The following is a 27496-nucleotide window of genomic DNA, read 5'->3' on the forward strand; positions in this document are numbered from 1 at the left end:
TCTCTTGCTTTGACTTTTCGCAATTCAATGTTTGATAGTAGTTTCGGAAAAACTGAAGAGAAAGAAAAAAATATCATTACACTTAATAAAAGGCGCTATCAACGTGCAGAAGGGCGCCAAATTACCCATTTAAACATCAACAAAATTTTGGCATCCCCTTGGAGCCCCTTTCAGGTCTTTTCGGGTGGTGCACTGCACACTCTGCACACTCCGCACACTCTGCACCCCCTACCAGGTCGCCACTGACTCAAAAACGCACGGGTTTGTTCGAGTTAAGGAAATTTCGAGCTATGAGGTAAGGTTTAAAAGGCATTGTTAAGGAACCATAAATATGTTCGAGTTAAAAAGATTCTACTGTAATACTGTTATTATTAACCCTCTGGAAAACTTTGAAATATGAGCTTCTTATATTGAATTTTCACAGTAGTCTGGAAGGCTCTCTTATGGGTCTTATTAGGTCATCAAACCCCAGTCCCTTATTTTGTTTTTTATGACTCTGATAGCGCTCACGAAAGTATTGAACCAACGCCCAACAGTAAAATCAAAAAGTTTTCAATATAAGATTGGTTATAAACCAAAACGTATTTTTTCATGTAAAAATTTAAAAGTTAAACAATAAAATATACAAAGTCATTTTCATAATAATAACTTCTGTGTTAGACAGTTATACCCGGATTTAGTATTTATTATAATGTCAGTCTTCATCAATTAATTGAATTGATTAAACGTATTCAAAAGAGAAATGTATCATCCAAAAGTCCACTCAAATCACTTGATTTGCCCATATAGGGGCCCCATATATTACATCATAGTTTTTTTAGATAGTAAGCCGTAAGTTTGTAGTAGGTTTTCATCAGATTCTCATAATCTTCCGCAGATAAAACAGTGCCTTAGTTTAACGTTCATCATTGTCTGTTGTATCGACGTTATTTGGCATATGTTTTTGAAATTGTTCCACCATCTAAGAGTGTTCAGATGCTCCTATTCAGAGCCGATATTTCTTCGTTTCACTTTCAAATGTAAACCGTTAGTCGACGTGTTTACTCCTTGGAAAGTTTGTTCAATCTCAGATTCATTTTGAAGTGAAAAAATCGCAAAATATTTCACGCAATGAAACAATGCTATCTTTAACTCCATCAATGCAAACCGTTGCCCGACACAATTTCGTGGCCCGGCTGAAAATGGTATAAACATGAAGGCCTTGTCTTTTTTCCTTTCATCGAAATTCTCAAATCTTTCAGGAATGAAAGACATTGGGTTGTCCCAATTTTCTTCATTATGGTTAAGGTTTCGGACATCAACTACCAGCATGCATTCTGGGAAAATTTTACCACCAAGTATGGTTCCTTCCTTGATGTCTCTTGAAAAAGCGTTTAAGGTGACATGCAGCCGTAATGTTTCTTTAATAACTAAATCCAAGTAAGCCATTCTTTTTAAATCATCCAAGTTGAAATTCTCACTTTTACCAAATTCTGAGATCTCTTCGTAGAGTTTAGCCTGACATTCAGGATTACGACCTAAACAATAGAGCGAAAAGGCGAAGTTTGATGAAGTAGTCTCGTAACCTGCAAAGACTAATGTCGTAACTTCATCAACCATACCCTCGACGCCGATTTCTCCTTTCTCGTAAGCGTCTAATAAAACGTCAATCACAATCTTTCGTTTCGGCTGACGTAAATTTTGATCACCTGTTTCATTTTTACGGAACCTGATTCTCTCTTCAATGATAGATGTAACCCAGTTTCTTAACGCATCACGGTGGCTAAAGAATATTTTACCATCTTGGGTTAATGAATAGATAAAATCATTCATCAGCCAAGGTCTATAGAATCGCTTAGACATTACTATTGTAGCATTTTCATACAAAGATTTGAAATCATTATCCTGACTTTCCTTGGTTAAAGATATTTTATAACCCATCGAGGTCTCACAAATAACAGCCATCGTTAACTCTGTTCCCATATTAATTGCATTAAAAGAAGTTTCCTCGCAAGCATGCTTGCCTAAAATTTGGATTAATTCCTTACTGCATCGTTCCATTACTGGTAAAAAACCATTTAAAATATCAAAATGAAAAGCTGGAGTTATAAGGCGACGTCGCTGTTTCCATAAATCGCCGTAGCTCGAAACTAAACCGTTTCCTATAAAGTTATCAAGCATTTTGTAGCCCCAGGATTTTTTATTATATTTTGGGCTACTCAATAAATCCTCAATGACGCTTTGGTTGGAAGTTACAACCAACGGATTAGAATAGGTGGATTAACTTCTCTCGTTGCTCCCAAGAGAGATCCATTGTCTTCTCATTGTTACAAGAAAAATCTGTAAATGACTCTGCGCACTCCTCGTTTAGTTTTTTCATTGTTTTTATAAGAACAATTTTCCAATTTATACAGTTTCGAAAACGAATTTGTCCTATGATTCGATCAATTTTGATGATTTTGCAAATATTTTAAATCCTGCACTTAAGTTGTAGCATCAACAAACGCTAGACCAGTTTTAATGTAAATTTTTAATCTTTTGTCAATGGCAATCTTCAGATAAGTGAAAATTAACGTATGGTCTATAACTAAGAAACTATCGATGGGTCACGAATGGGTTGCATACTGGTGAAAGAAGACTGTATTTAGAATTAGGAAAATAAATTTCAAATTATTTGGCTAATTTCTGCATTGGATAGAAAGGGCTAAAAAAGTGCATTTTCTTATTTAAAATGTACCACGTGATACGTAATGACCAATGAAAATGTTGAAAGTAATGATTTTTTACAACTTTTTACAACTTTTCTTACAACTTATCAAGTTTTAATTGCTAGCAAACTCGTAAAAAAGTTTGATAACCTAACGAGGAGTGTTTTCTATGAGTTCTTAATCCACCTATTCTAATCCGTTGTTACAACTAATATTCTAGTTGCTAAATAATAACCAAATGTTCCTTCATATTGCTTATGAAATTCATCACTCATTTTCATAAACTTCTGTTGATCTAATAGGGCTGGTAAGTGACCAACCAGTGGCCAATCCCCAGGGATGATATCAACAGTACATTGACCTTTACGTGTGTAATATTTCCACCATGTAAAAACGAGGGTCAACATTCCAACCAAAATTGTTCCCAGCCATATAAAACAAACCATCGTGCTTTGTAACTGCTAAGAGACTTGCTAAGAAAGAAAGAAAATGAAACGTCGGGCGTAAACGAGGACAAAAGATACCAGAGGCATAAATTTCATAGTTTTCACCACCAAGAAAATTAAGCCAGGTCACTACTACCCTGAGTATCAGAGGTTAAGTTTTCAAAGAATATATTATAACCTCTGAAGACCAATAATAGAAATTTTATCGTGCGTGTGTCAATCTAATCACTGTAGAAAGAATCAAAGATGAAGAGCAAATATTACCTTATTAATGTCTAGCAGACTGTATCAGCATGCAGTTTACTATTTACGATTTCCCCAGAAACCTCCAAGTGTAATTGAAGTGAGTTTCTTTCGAAAGAAACTTTTACATGATCCCCAAAATGTATAACAGTAATTACTAAACTATAAATTATGGAAATGTCACTTTTAATTGAATCGAAATAATAGACAGACTTTATGTTATGATTCTCTATCACTGACTCTTTTTAAAAAGCATTGATGATATTTTTAGTTGTGTTTTCAACGACAGGAATAAAAATATCAACTTTGAACTTCATCCAAGATCTTGGATGGTCGTCATGGTTACTTTTGTCTTCGTTGATTGCGCGGTAGGTCGCTACTGGTTTGAGTTATGGAGACTCCACTGGAAAAAAATGTGGAAATCCCTGACTAACAAAGAGAGTCCCTTACAACTTTCATGTCATTTCATCTCTCTTGATAGCTTCTTATCAGGAAAATACATGTCAATTTGTATTACTTTGTAGCTATGAAACTTGAGATAATAGCTTACTTTAAATAAATAATATGTACGTCAGAGCATTAAGACTTCTCAAACCAACCGCATTTTGTTAAGAGTGAAAGGAACAGTTCAATTAAAACAACCTTGCTTGCTAACATGAAAGCATCTTTAAGAAAATCGACGTATTTTTATTTATGTATTGGATAACAGACGAAAATGTCTCATAATTTCATTAAAGTCATTAACAATGGTGCATCTTATTAATAAAGCAGAGTCTCTACAACTCGAAAACGCGAGGGAACATAAATTCGTTCGAATCAGAGAAATTTCAAAATATAGAGTTTGGTTTTTGGTTTATACAGTTTATACGTTTTTTTGTTAACTGAAGGGACCAGAAAATTTATTCGAGTTGAGGAATTTTTGATTTATAGAGGTTCGAATTACGGAGACTCAACTGTATGATAGTAATTGACTAAAGTTTTCGCTGAACCTCTTTCTCGCCAAATGTTCCATTTTAACACCCCTGTCTCAGTGCCCCGATGGAACCTTTTCCCTCAGTGGGGATGAAAATTTCTATCGAAATCCCAATGGAGATAGAAAATCTATTGTTTCAAGGTTTAAAAAATCCAGTGGGGATGGACGGTCCAATTTTTTCCATTCAATTTTCAATGGGGATAGAATCATAGGGAAATTTCCTAGTGGTTTTGAAAATGTAGGGTATTTTTTCCACCGGGGTGAGGGGTCTACCGGGTCTGTGACACAGGGATGTATTTTATCAAGTTTGTTTTAAATACTTTTAGAAAAAATAATGTAATGGGTACAATCGAAGATGAATTACGTATTGTTTTGATCGGGAAAACAGGATCTGGGAAAAGCAGTACTGGTAATACATTGCTGGGTCGTGAGGTTTTCACAGAAAGTTGTAGTTTCACCTCAGAAACGAGAGAATCGCTTTTCGATAAAACGATACGTGATGGACGTACAATATTGGTTGTCGATACTCCAGGGTTGTTGGATACAAGAGGTGATGCAGATTTAAAGCAAACTGCAAATGAGATTCTGAAGTGTATCCGAATTACAAGCCCTGGGATTCATGCAATGATTTTGGTGATTGGTGAGGGTCGTTTTACACACGAGAATGCATTTGTTTTTGAAGTTCTTATGAAACTGTTTGGTGAGAATTTGAAGGAATATTTGCTTGTGGTTTTTACACATGATGACCAACGAAAACGAAAGAAGAAAAGTTTGGATGATCTTGTGATGAATGCTCCTCCAATGCTCCAGAAAATTATCAATCAATATTCTCAAGGTTATATCGGTATTGACAATACTAAAGATTTAGCAACTAACAAAGATGCTACACATATTTTAAGGAAAGTTAAGGAGATTGTCAAAGCTAATCATGGTCGATTTTATACCAGTGAAAGTTACCAGATTGCTGAAGAATTCTTTCGTGTAGATGCCAAGAGACTGGCAATGACTGGTGAGTTAGATGCACAATTTGAAGCTGCGTTCCCTGAGACACCAAGTATGCCGTTACCTCGGCTTTATGAGGACTATGATTCTTACCCTGAGAATAATAGTCATCAGGACTTGTGTTTTCAAGGGCCCTCAGGAAGACAAGGGCCCTTTGACTTTGTTGATATCCCGGGTAGTTCGGGAATACACAAAAGTCAAACACTTCCTAGCAATATGTATTCTGGTATCCAAAATCAAAGTGGTAGAACCCCTTCACCAGCAAGAGAAATAAACCAAGGGCAGAATCAATCTAATATCCATAACAGATGTAGTTCATATCCTGGGAACTCAGCTCTTGAGGACTCACATGAAAATGAAGATGATAAATTTAAGAGCTTCTGTAGTTCAATGGTGGAAGGCCAAGCTAAGGCCATTGCTAAATTCGAGCGTAGTATAAAAATCGACGATCAGCAAGAAGACCGAGATGTGCCGAATAAGGGCAAACAGAAGGCTAAAAAGAAAACAGGATGCTTGGGAAAAACGAATCCGAATTTTGTCGCTGACAATATAGACTCCAAGGGGATCGGGAATACAAAGAGTTTCAATTCTAAAAGAGTTCATCAAAATCCTGGTAAAAAGCCAATCATCAACGATCATATCGTAGATATTCCTGCTGAAGATAAAATGAATCCTGATGGTGCTGACGGAGATATTAACGAGGATTTTTATAACGATCCAAAAGTGAGAGATGTAATTCGACAAAAAATTGTGAAAAATGAAGATGACCCTGAAGTTCGTAAAGGATTTTTCGCCAGAATGACCGAACGTATTGGTAAATTTTTTACTGCTATCAAACATTTTTTTACAGGGGACTAAATATTTTTTATCAACAGTTATTTAGACTTTCAATGGACGTTGCTATGACAATTAATTCTGGGTTGTTCAAATCTTTATCATTTCTTTAGTGTAACCTCCTAATTTTTTCACCCCTGTCTCAGAGATTTTTTAGCCAATGGGGATGCACAATCATGAAAATACACTGCACAAAATGAAATTCTCTTGCCTTTAATAGGTGTGTATTTTAAGATTATTTGATTTTTGATTGTTTTGTCTCACCAGGGGAGAATTTCGGGGATAATTTTTAGCTGACTATTTTGAAGTGATTTCAGAGTTCCCATAACATTTTCAAAATATCTTCCAGAAAAACTGAGATTTTCTCTTGTTTCGTTTAAAGATATCCTTAAATTTGACGAATATAATTTGTAAATTGTCTTTATGTACAGAAAAATTTAGTCAATATAGATATATACGTTCATCATTAAGTAATTTATTGTCATGTTCAATTTATCAAAAATTATCCTATCACTCCAATAGGTTGATTCTTTCAACGATTCTTTTTGTTCCAATTCACGGCCGAAATGAATCATGGGTAATCAGGACTAATTGCACCCCAATGATGGCTCTTCATTGGTTAGAAGCAAAAACCTCTAGAGATTTGGTGCAACAAAGAGTCGTTATCAGAGCGTGGAGGTCCTGATTACCCACGGTTCTATTCAACCGTGAAATGACCTTTGTAATATGCAAAACGTTTTATGGTTGTTGTTTTTGACGCTCTGTGCCAGTTGCAAAGGGTTACAACCGATGAAATATAAGCCCGAAGGGCTAGAATTGAATCTCCTTGGTAGGATTTGAAGCCAACAAATCCTACCAAAGTTGCGCGGCCTTGAGCGATCCACCTGGTTTTTACACAAATGACAGATTGAAACTAATATTTACCGCTTAAATTCGAAAAAAATATCTCACGAAAACAAAGGAATTGTTAGATTCAATCCGTCATCGAAAATACGGCGTATATTTTAAGCCTTCACTTTTTCTTGCCTAAAAAAGGTTAAAGAATCTCCTCTAGCCCTTCGGGCTTTAAACTCAATGGTTACAACGTAAAAGAGCAAAGTCTTCCTAACGCCTATTAAGGCGTTCCATGGACGTTGAAACAACGTTGTGTCATTGTTAACCCCATTGTTCAGTAGCGAATGAATGGTACGGTCTCTATAATATTTCAAACGAAATACTTCTTTCAATACTTAGAAAGATATCCATTCAATCAAAACCATTTTTGTCATTTTTATTTACATGTCAACAATTTCTTCCGCCGTTAAATCAATATAGAACCTTTCTACAGCACTGCGTCTGGCTCTCCGCTTCCCAAACTCAGCCAACTCACGTTTCTGCCGATTATTATTGGTATCTACAACAACTCGGTCACCATTATTGTTTTTATTCGAATTGCATTGTGGTAAACACATAGCTTTGTTGTTAGGATCACGTGGGAAGCATGCTCGAATCTTGCAGCGGACAAGGAATCCAGTACGCTTGGCGTTATCAAATTCGATACCAGGTATAAGTAGTTTGATGTATGGTGATTTTGAATCCATTATTTCAACACTTTCCTCAGTAGGACATCTAAAAAAAGAACACGAATTCCATCAATTCTAAAGGACATGTAAATATCATCTCAAGACGACCATAAAAAAGGTAGCTAACAAAATTGTAATCTGCTAAAGGCTAAATCATTTCAACTATCTCGTAGTAAAGTAAAACCTTAGATAATCTAACCATGGCAAACTACAGCTTTTTTATCCAATAAACATAAATATGGTATAATATTAAGGGTGGTCAAAGCTAGTTTTTCAGTAAATGAGCTAAAGCAACCAAAAGGCCTAACCCGGAAATTGAAGTTGCTTATAAACATCCCTCGTACAAAAATGAAACATGAATTTTGAATTTCCATAGACATGGGCTCTATTCAGGTGGAAAAGTAATTTACTAGTTGGAAAAAATCTCTTGGCGCGTACACATTTCTTTTCTATAAGCAACTCCAATTTTCGTGTCAGGGGTGGGGTTGCTTAGCATTCTAGCTCATTTACTGGAAAATTAGCTGATATATATATTTATGCTTAATGGGTTAAGGGCTATCGTTGGCCGTGGTTAAATTATCTAAAAAGCTTTTATTTTACGAGATAGTGAAGAAAAAATCGGCTGTTTTGAGCCCTCTTGTATAAAGCTGCTTGTATAAAAAAATGTGTACTCGAGAAAGGGAAACAAATGCTTCAAATTCAAAGGGTCAAAGCAACAGAGTTCCGTTTTGATTGACAAGAGAGGCAAAAGTGCTACTAGAGTCCAGTGAAGTAGACTAAGAGCGTTTGGCGAGGTGGCCATTTCGAGAGAAAATGTTAAAAATCCAAATAGCAATTAAACTACTTGGAGTTGAAAGATATAATCAAAAATGAGAAACAAACATCAATAAAAAATTTGCAATTCCTTATTCTCAAATAAAAACATTGCTTCATAATCATCATAAACTAAGGGGGTTGGGAATGAATTCAACACAGGAAAAGCTTACCCATCTCTAATCAACGTGTATCTCATCCAACGATCGCTACGATCGACAGGTGTCGCGTAACAAAACTTCGGATAAAGATGTGCTTGAGCAGGTACTTTTAAGGCTTTCGCTTTCAATTCAACAATGTATTTGGATTCTTTGTCCAAAGAAATTTTCATTTCTTGAGCTGACCGGTATTTCCGTTGATTATCACTTTTAATCCGGACACCGATACCATTCCCGCGTAATCTTTCCTCAATACGGTCTCCAAACTTGCCACGGCTTGCTATTTCAACTTTCCCTTTACCGGTTATTGAATAAAAGCACTCAACTGGAATCTGTACGGAATCTTTATTTCGTATAATCACCGCATTGGGGTCGATCTCTGTACGGATTGTGTTTGAATAGATAACAGAGGTTAGTGCAAAGTTGGCTTTTGTACCACATTCGTTCAGCTTTGTTTCAATAAAGAGATGAGTTTCATTGCTTTTGAAGACACAGTTACTGTCCAATAACGTCAAGCGTTTTTGAGTGATTTGTTCATTGCCAACGAAGGATTTCAACACTTCGATTCTCATCCCATCTTCACGGCATACCACACGACTGATGTTTTTAGCTAGAAAAACGAATTGAATTGGAATAATGAAATTTGGATAATGCATTTTAATGGCATTGGAAAATCAAGCAAATCAACAACTGGGTTCTCTCTAATTCGAGCTTCTACTAATCGAATTTTCTATGGTACCTTATCGGCCAAAACTTAGTCGGCCCTAAGTGACTAAATTTTGGCTTGGTGACTAAAAGTTTTGGCCGATAAGGTACTTAGCTTACAAAATTTGCATAGTTTTTTAATAATCAATAGATTACACATTCTAGTTTCTATGCCGATGGTGTCTCCACAACTCGAAGCTTAATAACTCGTATAACTCTATAACTCGAAATTTCCATAACAAGAACAAATTTGCGCGTTCGAGCTATGAAGTTTAGACTGTAAAAATACATACCTTTACATGGTCCACGTGTCATTCTTATTTCTCTGCCTTGTAAACATTCAGCTTGTCTCAATTCACATTCGTTCTTATATGTAACACCGTTCAACTCGCCACATACCGGTGACATAATCATGTCTTTGCATTTCGGACAAGTGCATGTCGGGAGATTTTTAACCATAGTACATAGCTGTCCGAATGGACAAGATTGGTAATGACATGGAACTATAAAAAATGATTTTTGGAAATGAGAGATTATATAAACACCGTGTACTTCTAGTGGAGGATAATGTTCTTAATATCGGACAGGACAAACTCGTTCTCAGTTTTTAAGAGCATTTTTTTCATTTTGATAGCGTTCACGATTGTATCAACGTTCTGCAGTAAAATTTAAAAATGGTGGAAGTGGCTCTGGGTACGAGTTTGCCGACGGCGAGGTTGCCAGAGTTGATTGACTAGATTGACCTTACCAGATATCATGTTTTGTAGAACCCAGACGGAGTTTGGTTCCTCCTTATAGCCGACATTTGGACCCTGTTCAGGTTGAAAAAGGGATCCTGAACAGCCGCATGTTCCCTTCCCCCAATATGTCTGAGATGAACCCCATGGGAAAATTCAATCCTATTCAGAGAGAATTGGCAGAGAGCACGTAAAACCAAATAAAACAGAAACTAGAAACGTAAAGCATTTGACAAAGATCACTGCATGGCCACTTACTATATTCGCATCGACCAATCAAATCACTGACAGTCTTCTTATCACGATTTCGATTATCTTTAATATGTCTGACCATGCATTGTAATTGTTGGCCACACTCTCCTTGGTTATATTCTTCACCACCACATAATTCACCCTCTTCTTTGGCACATACCTAAGGTTTGATTGAGATTTTCATAAATTACACGTTTTTTTTATAAGAACGTCAAAAATTTTCGAAGCCCTCGGATGTTCTTAGTTTTTTGGATTTGAAGCCTAAGAATGTTCTTAAAATGTTCTTATTTTCAGCATTTTTTGATCATTTTGATGTAATTTCTTAAGAAAATGCATGTTTTTAAGTCTCCAAAGCCTTAGAATGTTCTTAGACCGCACAAATGAGCTATAAAGCAAAAATTCGTTTTGGAAAAACTTCAAAAATGTTCTCTATACAGCGTGTCCAAATATATCACTTTCAGATTGCTGATACGACGATATGCGATACTGCATGATGGTGCCGCTTATAAAGTTAGATAAAAAATATGTCTCACAACTCACATCACAGCAGCCACAGGCGTCTTTGTGTGTCCCAGCTTTACAATTTGTTGGTTTCACACAACGTTTCGCTTGACAGTTACAATGTAGTTTTGCTTCTGTGCTGTGTATCAAACAAAGTGTACATGCAGCCATAATTAAGCACCATTTAAACGATAACATTATTGGTTCTTCGTCAAATTTTTACCTGAAAATATTTGAATGATCATTTAAAAGTTGATCAGGTTAAGCAAAGTATCAAATGGGCTATGCAGCGAATAGCAATACAGTTGACGCTCTCTAATTCGACTTTCTACATTTCAATACACTCCATTATTCGATACAGATGAAAGTCAACAAGAAACACTCATAAACGAATTTGATACGCTCCCTTAATCGATGAAAATCCAATTTCTCTTGAAAATCCTTAATGAGCTAGAAGAAGAATCAAATGGATAAAATTTATCCGAAAAGATCAAGTGACTGCTCAAACATTCATTTTGATTTCAAACAAAATTTAACCTTTTTAGACCAAAAATGTTGCAAGGCAAGGCAAACGCCCCTTCGGCCTCTAATCATGCAAGATGCACCGGTTACGGCAGGTACGGGCCACCGTCCCAGATTTTCACAAAAAATCCCAAAATTTTCCTCTCCGTCGGTAAAATCGCCTAAATTTCCTCATTCACCGTACCAGATTTAAAAAGCTTCCGTCGTGCCTGCTACTTGAGTAAACTCCTACTCTTTTCTTGAAATGAAAACCTCTTTCTAATACTGTCTACTGAGCACATAACAACCAAAAGACTAACTTTAACTTGATTTCGTGTAAAAGAAAGAAGAGAAAAATCAGACGCAATCACGACAATTGAATTTACATGAATAGTTTTTCTTTTCTAAATAACCTCTTATTTAACGAAAGATTGCAAATTGCCGCATCTAAAAGGACCATAATTCAGTGCGTAGACGTATTTCAAGAATCTCCAGGTTTTAAGAACATTCTAATGACGTTCCAGCACTTAAAGAATCTTTTGAGATTTTATAATCCGATAATTAATATCATTATCCCTATTTTGTTTTAAACGGATATTCGAATTATCCCGGTTTTGAAAACTTTTGTCATACACATCAAAATGTGGTTTGTGAGGAACTCAACTGACATTTGAAAATAGATTTTTTAAATTATGAATCTTTAAAAAGTAGTTTTCTGTTAAAACCCTTCAATTATCGAATTTGTCACTCAATCAATCAAGTGGAAATCTGTAAATTTCGTTGCATAAACAAACGAAACACGATTACAGATGCAAAAGATAAGAGGCTAGTCAACTACCTATTGTGTTAGCACGGGAGTACTAGAATCGGGAATTCTGGGTGTGCAAACCGGAACGCCGAAACCTAACCCTTAGAGATTTTAAGGTGACTTTTAGAGAGAATTTTTCATAAAAGTTTCTTTGTATTTCGAATAATTCATCGAATTTTTTAACTTTTGAATTTTCTTCTTCCTATTTGTTTCCGAGCCTTGGAGAGTCCAATTTTGACTTTTTTATGTTTTGATATCCCTTAGAGAGGCGAAAAAGGAAAACTGCCCTTGAGGCATGCATACACCAAGTACCCATTACTGAGTTTATAAGTATTTTTATGTACCAATCTCAAATTCCAAACACTTGAAAAAAATGACACAAACCTATAAAAAGGTTTTGGGTAACCACACATAAATCAATCTAATCAATGACAAAGAGTTTGAATAAAAAACCAACTTCATTAAGAGGTATTAACATTTTCATTAAGACATTCATTAAAATGACTAAGAAGCGTTAAAAAGTAATTTAATGAAATTTTGTGGAATGCTAATTACTTTGAGTCCCGGGGGGGGGGGCTACCCTTGCCGACCGACGGGGGCGCTCCGCTGAGGTTCGAAAAATGGACCCTACGTTGGACTCCTTTTTTCAAAAATGTTACCAAAGTTTGCGAAAAAAGTGACCCTGAATTTTCTCAAATTTTCTACTTTTTCCCCAGATTTTCCAAAAAAGGCACCCTACGAGGGACTGATTTTTTTATTTTGGTGTTTTTGCAACCCTACCTGAGATTCGTAGAGGTTAAAAAAGGTCCCCTGACCAGCAGCGCATCCCGTAACCCATTTTGCCCTAGCACCCTCCCCCCGGGCTTTGAGTAAAGAAAACGGGTTTAAGTAAATTTCATACTCAAAGTTTCATGCCATACAGGATTGCAATATTTAGTGAAATGAATGCGTGTTTTTTTGGCTGAGCAACCAGGTCAGACCAATGAAGTAAAAGCCGGAAGGGCGAGAAGCGAATCTCCTACGTAGTATTTGAAGCCGCGAAATCCTACCTAAGTTGCACGGCCTTGTGCGGCCAGCGTGGTTTTTATAAAAATTCCAGATTGAAAGTGACATTTTCCGCTAGATTCTGCTAGATTTCAAAAAATGTACCGCTCGAAAACAAAGAAACTGCTAAATTCAATCCGTCATCAAAAATACGGCGTATGTTTGAAGGCTTCACTTTTCTTGCCTAATAAAGGTTTAGGATTTGCTTCTAGCCCTTCGGGATTTTACTTCATTGGGTCAGACATGGGTCAGTCAAATTTGCCAAGCCTAGTGTGCGTAGGATGGATCATCTGTTATGAGAAGTTTTCTCAACACGTTTTTTTATACCCAACTCAAATTCCAAATACTTAAAAATAATGACACAAACCTATAAAAAGGTTTTGGGTAACCAAACATAAATCATGTCAATTAATTACCAAGAGTTTGAATAGAAAACCAACTTCATTAAGAGGCATTAACATTTTTCATTAAAATGGTGTATTCTATTTCCTTCTAACTTCCATATATAATCAGATGGCATTTTAATGAGCTCTTGATTGCCAACCAAATTTAAAAGATAAACACATAGAGTAGATAGATTCTCAACAGGCCCGGCGGAAAAACTGTAAAAGTGAGGAGGCTCAAATGAGATAAAATTCGCTAGGAATTTGAGAAAAAAATCTCATTTGTTCAAATATAGGGAGGCTGAAGTCTCCCAGTCTCCCCGCTTCCATCGGGCCTGCTAATACAATAAAATCGCCAGGTCTAGTTTCGCGGTGGTTAGAGTTGGAGGATTTAGGGAGTGGGGCAATTTTAGCGTAAAGGACCAACCCCGGTTTAACTGAAATCCTAGAGGCAAGCATCATTCAAACAAAGAACACGGCAATAACCCTACTCTGAAAATCTAAAATCAACCGCGTTTTAAGGTGCATATTTTGAATTATACAGTCCTATCATCTACACAGATCATTAGAAAATAATATATGATGTATAATAATTTAATGTATAATTTAGGGAAGGGGATAAATTTGAAAATCAAAAGTAAGCCTTGGGTGTCCAAAACTTTACCGCCACTACTTTTTTATATCTACTGCCCATCACGGCTGTAAACTCTGCCTATGAATATTTTCCCGTGTTTACTATCGTTTTAACTAAACTTGGACACGTACAAAACACACCATTGTCCTAACCGTTTATTAGTAAGTTTATGTATTTAACCTTTTGAGAACGGTGGAGTGACTGACGCGATTAAAGAAAAAACTGCAGCCCTTACCGTCATCCTCAGTTGATCAAGATCTAGCCAAAACAAGCACTAACCGTCCCCGCCATAGAAAAACACAGATAAATAAACTCGCTATTAATTCAAATTCTAAAGATCGAATGAAACAGGTTAATAGGCCTTTTATATCCAAGAAAAAGTGTATCATCCTCCAAACTATATGCTCAAACGTCAAACTCGAAATCATAATCGAACGAAAATAGGTATGTCCAGACAAACTATGACGAATAAAGTCAAACAAGAAAGCCTTTGTTTATGTCATTCTCAAAATCATACTACCTAGGGTAGCTGACTAAGCATTCAAACAGACTTTGAATGAATGTTGAATGCGTGAGGCAGGTCCAGATAACCATCCTTTAGGAATCCACATTATCCCTTGCTATAGGAACCACAATTCGTCGACTAACAGATAGACGTTTTTTATAAGAATATTCAAAACTTTTGAAGCCTTCGGATGTTCTTACTTTTATGAGTTTCTAACCAAAATTCTTCTCATTTTGTGAGTACTTTTGTGTCCAATCTCCATAAAAAATTGGATGTTTTAGAGTCCATAGCCTTCAAATGTTCTTTACTTGTTCTTAATAATTTGGCCATTGAAAGCCTTATGTTCTATATATAATTGTTCTTATAAAAAACGTGTGGCTAAGTTGGATTACCTTATCGGAGAAAATCTAGTAAGAATGAGTTCGTTTATTGAAAAGGACTAATTTATAGTTACCACCCATTAACGTCGTATTACTAAGAGGAAGGAAATAGGAGGAAAAACAAGAAGGAAAAAATGAACTCAGAAGACTTAGACTGTTTAATTGTAGGAGAGTTATTTTCCATTTTATCGATTTTTTTTAACCCTAAAATCACTTTATAATGACCATTTTTATGACTTTTTGCCCAAAAGTGTCAAAAAACTTCAAAGACAAGTATGGTTCGTTTTTTAAGAGATTGTGGTCTTAAAAAAGACCGTTTTTGGGTTTCCAACATCAGAAAAGAGACCCTGCTTTTCCTTAGAAAATTCACAAAAATCACTCCAATATAACGTAATTATGATCCCTTCATTTTATGATTTTTCTTCCAAAGCACAGAAGAGTAGGTAGAGCAGTTATTAAAGGTTTCCAATGTGCTAAATCCCTAGTTCTAGAAAACTAGTTCTCTAGAAGTCCCCGGGGGGGGGGGTACTAGGGCAAAATGGGTTACGGGGATGCTCCGCTGGTCAGGGTACCTTTTTTAACCTCCACGAGTCCCTGGTAGGGTCGCAAAAACACCAAAATAGAAAAATTAGTCCTTCGTAGGGTGCCAATTTTTGGAAAATTTGGGGAAAAAGTAGAAAGTTTGAGAAAATTTTGGAATTTCAGTCCCATTCAGGGTCACTTTTTTCGCAAATTTCAAGTCCCACGTAGGGTCCATTTTTCGAACCTCGGCGGAGCACCCCCGTCGGTCGACAAGGGTAGTACCCCCCCCCCCCCCGGGTAGAAGTCTAACTAGTTGCAAGGTAAACTTTTTGGACCTTAGGCCTAAATAAAACTAGTGTTCTACAGGATGCACCATAACAAAGTTTCTCCCTTTCAAGTAAATTTCCTCGAGTTCCAAAAGATTTAATCGCCAAAGTTATATCCAAACTCCTATCTCCCACGTCTAGGGAGCCACTAAGTACTGATGTCATTCCTTAAAAGTAGTGCCATAGATCTCCACTGTATCTATGCCTTCATAAGAGTTATTTTGCTCTCGTGTCGTGATCGAAAAGGTCGCAAAATTTTGTTAATTACTTAAAAACAGCAAAAAAAAAGAAGTCCTATTTAACACGCTACGTTTCGCGCCAAGCTTAAAACGTTGATCAAGCCAAAAAATATTCTCAATCACACCACAAGTCAAATAACTGGGTTCTTCTCCATACTCCACTACCGAAAATATATATTTACAATCTCATTTCTAGATTCAACTCAACAAGGAATATTCACCAGTGGCAAATGAAACCCAACAAGGTTTTACTTTCAAGTTCCTCAATTTAGATACCAGATGTTTAAAATTGCTAACAGCAGTGCGACCTAATTACTAACCATCCTTCTCTAATTGAAAAAAAATTGAATTGTCAAAATTAATTTTGCATCTTCTGAGTCCCATGGTAAAATCAAAAGGGAGAGGAAAATAGAGAATTAAGGATTGATTGAAAATCTACTTAGTAAGATTATCTTTTCTGACTTTTAAATCTTTTGAGAGATATCTTTACACGGATTTTAAGGGCTTTATGGTATGTGTAATTCAATGAAAGAAAGGCTTCTGATTGTAATCAATCAAATTTCAGTAAAAGGTGACTTTATGGAGCTATTAAGATCTGGTGAATTGTAGAAAGTTCTAGTGCGACCGTAGTGCAGTGGTAAAGCATCTGGCTACAGTGTGAAAGGTTGTGGGTTCAACCCCCAGCCGGGTCATATCAAAGATTCCCAAAATGGCACTTGATGCTTGATGCTCAGAAATTAAAAGAAGGGTCAAGGGTAAGTGGAACAATCCGGGGAGAAAGAGTGGCGCCCTCTCCAACCTTCGGGCAATTAGCTATCGAAAGAGGAGCCTTCGGGTGGCCTCCGACTGCGGTTGCAGACTTGCTTAGAAGTCCTAGAGGCTGTATTCTAATTCTCCTATAATATAATGTACTTTAATATCCTCTTAACATGTACTATAAGATAATCGTAGATTAAACTTAAGTAGACCCCCGTCGGTGCAAATGATGTAAGTGATTAAATGGCACATTCAGCAAATTAAGTAGCTTGACCAATTGATTTTCCTTCCATTACACCGATGGACTTTGATTAAAAGACTCCAGTATTTTAGAAAATGACAAGAGTTCTCTGAATATAAAGGAAATACTTAAAATTCTAGCAGTAGTAGTCTGTGGTAGCGAACCAATTCTAATGACGAGCTTGTCCAATAGAGTATAGACTAAAGAATCATACTGAGCAAAGAGACCCCTATTTATAACCTTTATGAACCGAACACAGAATGGCGATGTTCACAATAACGGAAAAATAGCCACGTTTAAGGTCATCTCACATTCTCATTTGTAAGGACAAGTAAATCTTACTATGATTACGTCAGAAGAATATCCTTGTTCAAGCCTTAAACACGTGACCCACAGGGTTTTCAGACAAACAGATCGAAAGAAAAAACCAAAATATGCCGCATGAAAACAAAGAAAGCGCTAGATTCAATCCTTCATTCGAAAGGCTATGCAAATCCTTCTCTTTCTTGCTTTAGAAGGGTTGAATATTCCTTTTTAGCCCTTCGTGCTTTAAATCCAATGGCTCTGAATACGAAACGTGTCACGCATAGTTTTATAAAGCCCGAAGGGCTAGATGTCGGGCTTTAAGCTCTTCCAAGCAAAAAAAAGTGAATATCGGAAAAAATATTGTTGCTATTGTTTTCGAAAAGCCGCGAAGCTTCTGATTGGTCAATCACTGAAATTCTATTGTAACGCCACGTGACTTAGGTAGGATTTCCTACCTAACGTCACACTTTTCAACAAAAGCTTTACATTACATCTAGCCCTTCGTGCTTTATAAATCTATGCTGTGTCACGCCCATTCTTTTCCAAACATAACATTTTTAACACAAACCATAATACCGTGATACAGTGAGTGATGTCCACCCATTCGTCGGTTTTGTTCAAAACAGAATGGTACAAACACAGCGAGTTCTAACAACCAACCGACCGACTAATAAAATTTAACAATATCTGCGGTTGGAACTCCTTAATGGGAGACTCATTATAGATATTAATCTATTTTTCTCATTGTAGTTGTTACCAATAGATATTTATTGAGGCTATTTCCTTTATTTTTCAATAAAATATACCCATGTATTGTTCTCCCGTTTAGAAGAAAAAATGGTTTGTGAAAATTGTGAAACAAGGGTTACGCAATTCTATTATTCATTGAGGCATTTTTTATTATTGAGGTGGTGCCGCATTGCTGAGTATCTCTGTGTCGGATAAAAATCATGAGGAAAGATGGTAACTCAGTCAAAAGTAAATACAGTTTATGCTCTCTAATTCGGCGCTCTACTATACACCTTTTCGACCGAAGTCGCACGGTTAGGCGCGTGCCACTTCATCACACCTTTTTCTATTGTCTACAGGTGCGAAAAAAACACTGAGACGGTTTTAGGGTGGTAAAACGGACAAAAAAAATACCCGCGCAGCAATCGGCGGCTACGGTCGAAGAGGTGGATTCGATACGCTCCATGATTTGATAATACTGAAAGTCAGCGTCAACAAGAAAATCTCATAACCGGACAATCTATTATTCGACACGCTCCCTTATTCGATAATATTGAAAGTTACGGTCTACAAAAAACTCTCTCATAAGGGACTCTTCACCATTCGTTTCGCTCCCTTATTTGATGAAAATCCAATTCCTATGGAAATCGAATTCATCTGTATTTCATTTAAATGACGTGCCGATGAACGCGACCTGAATTACAAAAACTTAGATTTGCCTGTTACGAATTAGACGATGCTATCATCCGTTATAGAGATAGTAAACGCGGGAAATATATTTGCGCAGAGTTTATAGCGATCACAACAGTTTACGGTAAAAAAGTAGTGGCAGTAGAGCTTGGAGCAAACTGTAAACCCCGTAAACCCCGTAAACACTGCTTAACTCCACCCCGGGCTAAACTTCATTTTCAAATTTATCCCCGCCTCTTAAATCATTCCCTCTTTAGTAACCTTGTGTAGACGTTAGGATCGCCTAGTTACGATCGTCTAGTTACGAATAAATACACAGAGGGAGGTTCAATTACTTTATCTAATTGGTTTACCATATCTCCAGGAAGAATAACATGAGTCACATGTCCCAGTCAATAAGGTATAGCCAAAACACAGATTTATGAAGCCCGAAGGGCTAGATGCAGTGCTTAAGCCATCGCAGGCAAAAAAATTTTCTATTGTTTTCAAAAATCCACGAAGCTTTTGATTGGTCAAGCACTGAAATTCTCTTTTTAATGTCACGTGACCTAGCAGTGCCGTAGCAACTGGGGGGGGGCAAGGGGGGGCTATGCCCCCCCCCCAATAATTTTTTCAAAAATGGTTATTTTGCAAAATGCAAAGTTTTGCAAAATGCAAAGTTTTGCAAAATGCAAAGTTTTTCTTTTTTAATTTGTCATAATTGTCATAATTGAGTGCATTTTCAAGCAATCTAGAGCTCAAATTTTCAAAATTTCCCCCCTCGGGCCAAACCATGGTTGGCCCTCGCGGTGTTACTAAACCTCAGCTCCCCCCCCCCAATATGAAAATGCTTCCTACGGTACCGAGGTAGGATTTCCTACCTAACTACCGCACCCTTTTCAGCAGAAGCACGACATCTAGCCCTTCGGGATTTATAAATCTATGGTCACAAGTTCCAGTCAATAAAGTATAGCCAAAGGCTAGAGTAGAATCGCCAATGTAGGATTTGAAGCGACTTACTTACTATATAAGTTGCGCGGCCCGCGTGGTTTTCAAACAAAACACGAATTGTAAGTATTATTTACCACCAAAATTAAAAAAAAATTAAAACGCGAAAACAAAGAAATTAATGGATTCAATCCGGAAATGCAGCACATATTTTAAGGTATCACTTTTCCTTCTCAAGGAGAGGTTGTAGATTTCATTGACTTCTAAGCCCGAAGGGCTAGACTCGAGACTCCTGCATGGGAAAGGAAGCCACTTAATTCCCCATCCAGAACGCCCGCGCATGGTTTTTACACAAACACCCGATTGAAAGTAAAATCTATCGCTAAATTTAAAAAAATGTAGTCTTCAGAAACAAAGGAACCTTAAGATACAATCCGTCGTCATGATTGCGGCGCGTTCTAGGCGCACTCTGGATGGGAAATAAGTGGCTACACTTTTTCTTGCCTGAGAAAGGATAGAGACCCTTCGGGCTTTTAGCCTTTGGCTTGAAACTCAACGGTTTCTCATCAAATTTTACAAAATAAATTTAGCAACAAATTTTTTTGAAAATTCATAAATTTTGCCGGTGTGCCCAGAAAAAACACCAGGAGTGTTTCACCAGGAATAAGAAAGTTTAGCTATCCTACGGTATTAACTATAAAATAAAGACCATCAAAAGGTGAGAAGATACCATCCAGCTCCACGTGAACAGCCAAAGCACTATGAGCAGCTTAACAAGAAAACCCTTTAAAAACCTTTAAAAAGCGAAGCTGAGACGTCAAGACAACACACAAAAAAAAATAATTTAAGAAAAAAACATTGCATATTACCTTTAATTCCAAAGTTTAATCCTGCAATTCCCACATTAATAAAAGGACTTATGTAATTCAAGAAACCTTAAAAAGTTGATTAAAGACAACAATCCTTTGATTTGTCACCAGAGGGTAATACACATTTTTTATAAGAACGATATAAATTATTGAAGCCTTCGAGTGTGCCTGTTTTTATCATTTTCTGAGTGTTTTTGTGCAATTTATTATGAAATTGGGTGTTTTAGAGTCCGCAAAGCCTTAATGTTCTTAACTTGTTCTTAATATTTTGGCCATCGAAGCTTTATGTTCGTATATAGTTTATTCTTATATTAAAAAACGTGTATTCAATTACAATCGAACCGAACAAAGTTTATGTCGCACATATAATAGGAACAATAACCCTTTTTATGACATCATGAAAATTAGATTTCCTTTTTGAAGTTACATCATTTCGCCACCAAATAAAAGTTAAACCTGTCTATCTTTTACGGAGGCGATGCAATCATGATGCATTGTCACATCCATTGATTTCAAAGCCCTGGAAGGGAGGGGGTCTACCTAACAAACCCAGCATTACTAAAAATAGACAAAAAGAACGACAAATTTTGCCGTCCACAACCCCGACTGAAAGTGACTGTACCACCCGGATTCATTCCTGTTGTTTATCACGGGAATTAATTACATGTGGTTTAAAAGAACGACAAATTACGCATGCGTGTTTTCAATGCAGGAATTGTCAGTCGAACCCACTGATGGGCTAGATTTGAAACTCTTGGATGGGAAATGAAGCCACTTCTTTTGAAGATTCTTTAAACTTGGGTTACATCAAGCCTTTTTACAACATTTACTAGCTCACAGCTCAAACTAGACGATGCTATCGTATGCGTAGAGTCAGGGCGTAAGGGCGGTCTCAAACAAACTACCAGTCGTACGAATGAAAACGTTAAAATAACATTAATCGAACATAAGTCGGATAAAGTTTCCCAAGAACGTTGTATGGAAACCCAAAAATTACACCTAAATTTACAATTTTTAAATTACACCTTTCTTTTATAAGAAATCAGTAAATTTTGGTTTAAGTAAACACAACAAGCTAAGTTAAAACTACAATGGTTTTATAAAAAATAACAATAGTAACACAATGTCGGTCTTCGGTCAAGTCTTTAAAAAATCCAAATATTAACAAAGTTTTTATGCAGATGTCCCTCATTTCTGGGCATTTTTGGCAGCAAGAAAAGGTATTAGTTTGTAGCAGTAATTCAATGTTGTAATAAAACTATGAAACAAATTGAGCATTACGAAAAATCTTGATAATTTCTTCTTATGCTCTATATTTTGTCGGGAACATTTAAAAAATTTGGCCGGGGAAAAGTGACGAATTTGAAATTTTGGTCGGGGAAAGTGAGGAAAATGTCTCTAGGTGACGAAATTTTTCCCCGACGAAACAAAAACCCGACTAAATAAAACCCCGACATTTTTTTCCCTGATAAGGTAAAATTAATTCAAGAACTGTCGAGTCCGAGACCGAATCCATTTAAGGTAAGTTGTTGGTCAAAGTATAAAAAAAAAAGGGTTCGAAGCCTTTAATGCTTCAATTTCCCCCTAAAATAAGAATTACATAATAAAAATTTAAGGCTCAAAGCTCCAAAAAATAATTTCGACTGAGATTCACTTGTTCTTATAAAAAAGCGTCTAAAATATTCTGTCAACCAACTCTCTGGAATGTAAAATTCTTTTAAAATTAATCTTCGTAATTGTGCATCAACACTGTGCATTATCCACGAAGTACTAACCAATAATAGCATTACAAAAATGATGCATTAGCATTTAATCTGTATAAGACGCTTTGGAATGTGACCAATGTTTACAGTTCGTATCAATATCTGAAAACGGAAATTCTAACAGATCCGAAAAGCATTTTACATTGATTTATTTGTTTATGATTCAGACATCATTAGACAGTCGTTCAGACTTTTGGACACAATGAAGGAGAAAGGGTAATGTTGCTTAGACTGGAATTGTTTATAATTCGTGTAATACAGTAATATGGATGTTACATGATAATACGATTATTGTTACGGGATAATATCAGAATTTCTCGCTTAGCAAGACCGGCAGAAGTATCGTTTAATGATCAAAAAAGGAAAGTTTTCTTCCCAACTACAAAAAGAAAGGACGGTGGGGGTAACCAGGCTAGGGATAACACTCCTGTCACCGCGATAATTAAAAGGAGAAGCATTGAGTTTAGAGCCTCGAAGGGGTTAAAGATAAATCTTCGACCTTTCTCAAGCAAGAAAAAGTGAAGCCTTAAGATTTGCGTCGCATTTAGAATGACTGATTAAATCTAGCACTTTCTATATATCAACGGATTTTTCGAAATCTGGCGATATATATATTTTACTTTCAATCTAGCGTTTGTGTGAAAACCATGCGGGTCACGCATTTAGGAAGGGAAATAGATGGCTTCATTTCCCATCCGGGAGTCTCGTGTCTAGCCCTTCGGGCTTGGAAGTCGATGAGCAGAAGTTCCTAAGCCTCCGCGCACGAGGCTCCTCCCGTTCCATCTTACAGGCTAACTATGCAAGGAAAACATCACCCAAATTCTGCCCGGGGTCCAATTAAAGTTTTTTTATAGGCTGGATGGCACGATTAAGTGGCCCGGTAGTATATAGTAATATGCTTTTGCTTTTTGCAGATTTTAGTTGATTTTGAAAGGTAAAATAGGATGAAGCAATGTTTTTATTTGAAAATAAGGGAAAGCAAATTTGTTATCCATATTTGTTTCCCATTCTTAATCATATTTTTCAACTCCAAGTAGTTTTTTTGTTGTTTGGATTTTTACTGATTTTCTTGAATTTTTTCAATTTCGCTTTCAAAAACAATAAAATATTTAAATAAAATTCCATCAAAGATTACGTACCGATAATAAAGACACAAAAATACCTCCGAACTTTGAAATCGATCGATTCCTGGGTCATAGCTTTCTGTTTGTTTTTCGCAAAAAAAGGGACTGGATCTAGTGGTCTGGATTTGGTACTACCTCAAGCAGAGCCAAAAAATCGAGTCAGCCAAATTACACCGGGCCACTTATCAACACCATCAAGTCTATCAAAAAGCTTTGAGTGGCCCCGGGCTACCCAAATACTGATTCACTATTAACCGTAAAACAGGCTTATAAAAAGTGATTTTTTGTAAAGAAAAAATTAGTTCATATATACCCTCTAAAATACCATTAACTTCATCGTACAGTTAAAATAACAAGGTACCAAATTCCAATGATCTTTTTTCTCGAGTTTACTCGAGATTTTTCCGAGTTTCGAAATGTTTTAAAAACTCAAAATATTGTTGAAGCGATTTTTGAAAAAATCGTGGAAAATATTTTGAAAATAATGCGTCACTCGTTTAAAGAAATATGGTTAACTACTTGATAAAAATTAGTTAGAAAATGGTTTATCATGTAAATGAAACAATAACTCATTGTTCCATCTGATATTCCGATAGCGGCTTGACGGCCGCTCACCCTGAAGATCTAAAGAAATGGGACAGTTTTGAGGTTCAACTGCCCTCAGCCCAAAGCCTGAGAATATTTTTGTTAGACCACTCGCTGCAAAAACCTCCAAAAACGAAGTTAAAGCTCACCCGACCTTCAGAGTTTTAACGTGTCGGAAGAAACTATAAACATAGATAACCCCTTATCTAACAATCTGCTCTACTTAAAACCAAACACCAAATATACTTTTTTCATTTCAGCACAGATGAAAATCAACAAATTTTCTAAAAGGTCAAAACGTCTGGTCAATTTCCTAGACATGTGAACATCAATCGAAAAATCCAAAGTCAAGTTTAGAATCCTTTCATTTCTCAATATTGTTTAGCTCAGAAACATAAAAGCGATCAAACATAAAAATCATACCCTTTTAAATCCATATCTACAACAGGTCAAAATTTCATAGCTGACCCATTTGTCATTCTTGAGGTTTTAAGCCTCGAGGCTAACCCCCAAGATGCTTCCCCTATCAAGGGTTAAAAGGCTTTTAACTCGGAAAAACTCCAAAATCCAAAAGCTTATCTCATTATTGATACATCAAAATACATAAGTATCAATAAACCGTATGAGAAATTGAGAGCATCTTTTTTCGGTGGCGGTAAAATTTGAAAAAGAGATTTACCAAGCAGCTCAGACTGCTAATCTCTATTTTGGCATTGCTAAATCTCTATTACAAACTTGAGTGCTATGTTTTAATGGCATATTATAACCGCATTATAAAATTTCGTTTAGAATTGACTATTAAACAGTGTTGGGTTTTGATCTTACAAGTTTGTACTTGTAGTTAAAATTTATCATTGGTGAAAATTTCTAGTTAAAATTCATCATTGGTGAATATTTCTAGTCAAAATTGACCTTGCATCCCAAAAATCATATCATGAACATATCATGTCGTATTAAGGGGATTTGAATTTGAAAATTTAGAATGGTGAAGTGAAACCGAAGATGCCAATTCATATTTGGTGTACACTTGCAAAACTGAAAATTAAATCAAATGTCTTAAAAGTTGACTAAGATTTCGTTTAAGGGGAGGATCGGTTTTATACTAAATGAACGACTTAATATGAACCCTTTTTAGGTGCTACCTATTTTTTACAGCTTTAGTCAATTTGTACAAAATTGGAGTATCGCCTTTATAAAATTAATACATTTTTCAAACACACATGGCTTTGAATTATTTCGACTTTTTTTGAAAAATACGTGATTTTAGCCAAATCTACATTCTAGTCTGTATAATATCAACCAGAGAAATGCGAATCTAAATTTTCAGAGCTAAGAAAATGCTATAATTTCAAATCATCATGGTCATAAAAATTTTAAATCTTTGGATTTTAAGGGGGCTTACAGGCCCTCCCTAAGATGCCTTTCCTTACTACACATAGGCAGATGCTCGAAAGGCTAAAGAAAATACGGATGGTAATCCGAAACTTATACACTCTTGCATAGGAATACAGCAATATACCCTCAAAAACATCATTCTAGCGTTCAAACATGATCCATGATAATGACATAGGAGTCTAGAATAGATTGAAGTCATTGCATTGTCATTAAAAGAGGGCAATGCAGTCGAGTTTAGACAGCCAACTTTCAGCCCATTTCAATTTACAATTAGAATAGGTAGGGCGAAACGTGTCTAAACCCAAGTTAAGAATCAGATCAAGTACCAGCTCAATTCAAACAAAAATCTAATGATAGATAGAATCATTACTTTGAAAGATAAATTACTTTTCTCTTGTCTCTTGCTTGGGTTGCATTGCAAAATTTTTATAATTCAAAATAAGGAAAAAGGGTTGTACTGCTTATGTCTAGGAGGTAAGCAAGTAAAATAAAGCAAGCTTTAAAAAAGAGTTTCGCAAGGAATGACTTTACTAGTATCCAACTGAAAGCGACATCCCAACCCTGCTGTGTGAGTAAAGTAAATACTAAACTGTTATTAGTATAAATTGCTCAGCAGTACCAAGTTTTGGTGAGGATTTAGAGTGGCCTGTTCATAGCAATGGCTGTTTCAATGGTATTATGTATTATTTATTTGAAAATGAAATCCTTTTAGCGAATGATGAAATGGACTAAATACTATAAGTGGAATCTCTAAGAACTCTTAACCTCTAGTACTCGAATGTCTCTTAATTTGAACAGGTTTTCTAGTCTTAGACTTAACAATACATTCTAAAGCAGTCTCCGAACTCGAACAAATTTAAGTTCCCCGTATGTGTTCGAGTTATGGAGACTCCACTACTGATACTATATAACTTTTCGATTTCTTCACTTTAGTTCATATTTTTAGGACCAAGGTCAAATTTTCAAATGCAACACTATTTAGACATGATAACACTGATTGCCCAGGAAAATCAAATTGAAAAAAGATACACGTTTTTATTCCCTTCACTTGACAATACATTGTAAAGCAGTCTCCACAACTCGAACAAATTTAAGTTCCCCGTATGTGCTCAAGTTATGGAGACTCCACTACTGATAATACATAATTTTTCGATTTCTTCACTTTTAAGTTCATTTTAGGACCAAAGTCAAATTTTTAAATGCAACACTTTAATAGAGATGATCACACTGATTAAACAGGAAAGTCAAATTGAAAAACAGAGATACACGTTTTTTTATAAGAACAAAATATGACAACATTTGGCTTCGATGGCCAAAACATCAAGAAAAATTTGAGAACATTTTTAGGGTTCGCAGACTTTAAAACACAATTTCTTAGAAAAATGGGCAAAAATGCTCAAAGAATGGCGAAAATAAGAAGGTTCTTAGGTTTATAGCTCAGAGTTAAGAACATCCAAAAGCTTAAAAAATTTTGGATGTTCTTATAAAAGAAACGTGTAATTTGAATAAAAAGTCTTCATCTTACCCACTTTCTTGCATCACGTGACTGAACAATCAACATCCATGTCGTTGGCTTATATAGGTACCATTATCCATTTACCATGTGACATAAATCCAATCAGAGAGGTGCGAGACATAGAAAATCTTGTACAGGCCATATTCTTCTTGGAATTTAAAATAAAGTTCTTCAACAGAAATTACTATTTCCAAGGGATACCCATGAATAGCATGTATTTCTGGATGTAGGTATGCTGTAGCCAGACCTCAGGATTTTGATAGGTCTTGATTTCATCTTTTTTTCCACCATCAATCCATATCATTATATCAATTATTTTTTCCATTTATTTTCATCATTT

The 27496-nt window shown here is 36.1% G+C and overlaps 3 protein-coding genes across 4 annotated transcripts; 1 reads left to right on the plus strand and 2 right to left on the minus strand.

Moving 5' to 3' along the window:
* Window positions 1-673: 673 nt before the first annotated feature.
* On the minus strand, window positions 674-2423 carry LOC136803075 (cytochrome P450 4V2-like). The gene has a single exon (XM_067059825.1). The coding sequence runs from the start codon at window positions 2158-2160 to the stop codon at window positions 982-984; it is 1179 nt and encodes a 392-aa protein (XP_066915926.1). The 5' UTR covers window positions 2161-2423; the 3' UTR covers window positions 674-981.
* Window positions 2424-4679: 2256 nt separating this feature from the next.
* Window positions 4680-6492, plus strand: LOC136803033 (uncharacterized). The gene has a single exon (XM_067059783.1). It carries the CDS (start codon window positions 4689-4691, stop codon window positions 6207-6209), a length of 1521 nt encoding a protein of 506 aa, XP_066915884.1. The 5' UTR covers window positions 4680-4688; the 3' UTR covers window positions 6210-6492.
* A 34-nt stretch (window positions 6493-6526) lies between these two features.
* LOC136803034 (oncoprotein-induced transcript 3 protein-like) lies at window positions 6527-27358 on the minus strand. 2 transcript variants are annotated; one of them, XM_067059784.1, is made up of 6 exons: window positions 27166-27358; window positions 10953-11136; window positions 10419-10572; window positions 9717-9926; window positions 8734-9328; window positions 6527-7793 (listed from the first exon to the last, which is right to left on the minus strand). In XM_067059784.1, exons 2-6 carry the CDS (start codon window positions 11109-11111, stop codon window positions 7460-7462), a joined length of 1452 nt encoding a protein of 483 aa, XP_066915885.1. In that variant the 5' UTR covers window positions 11112-11136; window positions 27166-27358; the 3' UTR covers window positions 6527-7459. The 2 variants fall into 2 exon arrangements, with proteins under 2 accessions (XP_066915885.1, XP_066915886.1); XM_067059785.1 differs by lacking the exon at window positions 27166-27358 and adding an exon at window positions 20774-20798.
* Window positions 27359-27496: the final 138 nt, after the last annotated feature.

The sequence above is a fragment of the Clytia hemisphaerica genome, unplaced genomic scaffold (genome assembly GCF_902728285.1).
Source record: "Clytia hemisphaerica strain Z4C2 unplaced genomic scaffold, Clytia hemisphaerica genome assembly, whole genome shotgun sequence".
NCBI classification, from domain to species: Eukaryota; Metazoa; Cnidaria; class Hydrozoa; order Leptothecata; family Clytiidae; genus Clytia; species Clytia hemisphaerica.

Bases quoted from the DNA above. Each gene is read 5' to 3' on its own strand.
- LOC136803034 (XM_067059784.1), bottom strand. From the start codon at position 11,111: ATGTTATCGTTTAAATGGTGCTTAATTATGGCTGCATGTACACTTTGT. The intron at 10,573-10,952 runs GTGAGTTGTGAG...ATCAAACCTTAG, and splicing joins ACGCCTGTGGCTGCTGTGAT to GTATGTGCCAAAGAAGAGGG. The intron at 9,329-9,716 runs GTATGTATTTTT...TCGTTTTTCTAG, and splicing joins GACACGTGGACCATGTAAAG to CTAAAAACATCAGTCGTGTG.
- LOC136803075 (XM_067059825.1), bottom strand. From the start codon at position 2,160: ATGCTTGATAACTTTATAGGAAACGGTTTAGTTTCGAGCTACGGCGAT.
- LOC136803033 (XM_067059783.1), top strand. From the start codon at position 4,689: ATGGGTACAATCGAAGATGAATTACGTATTGTTTTGATCGGGAAAACA.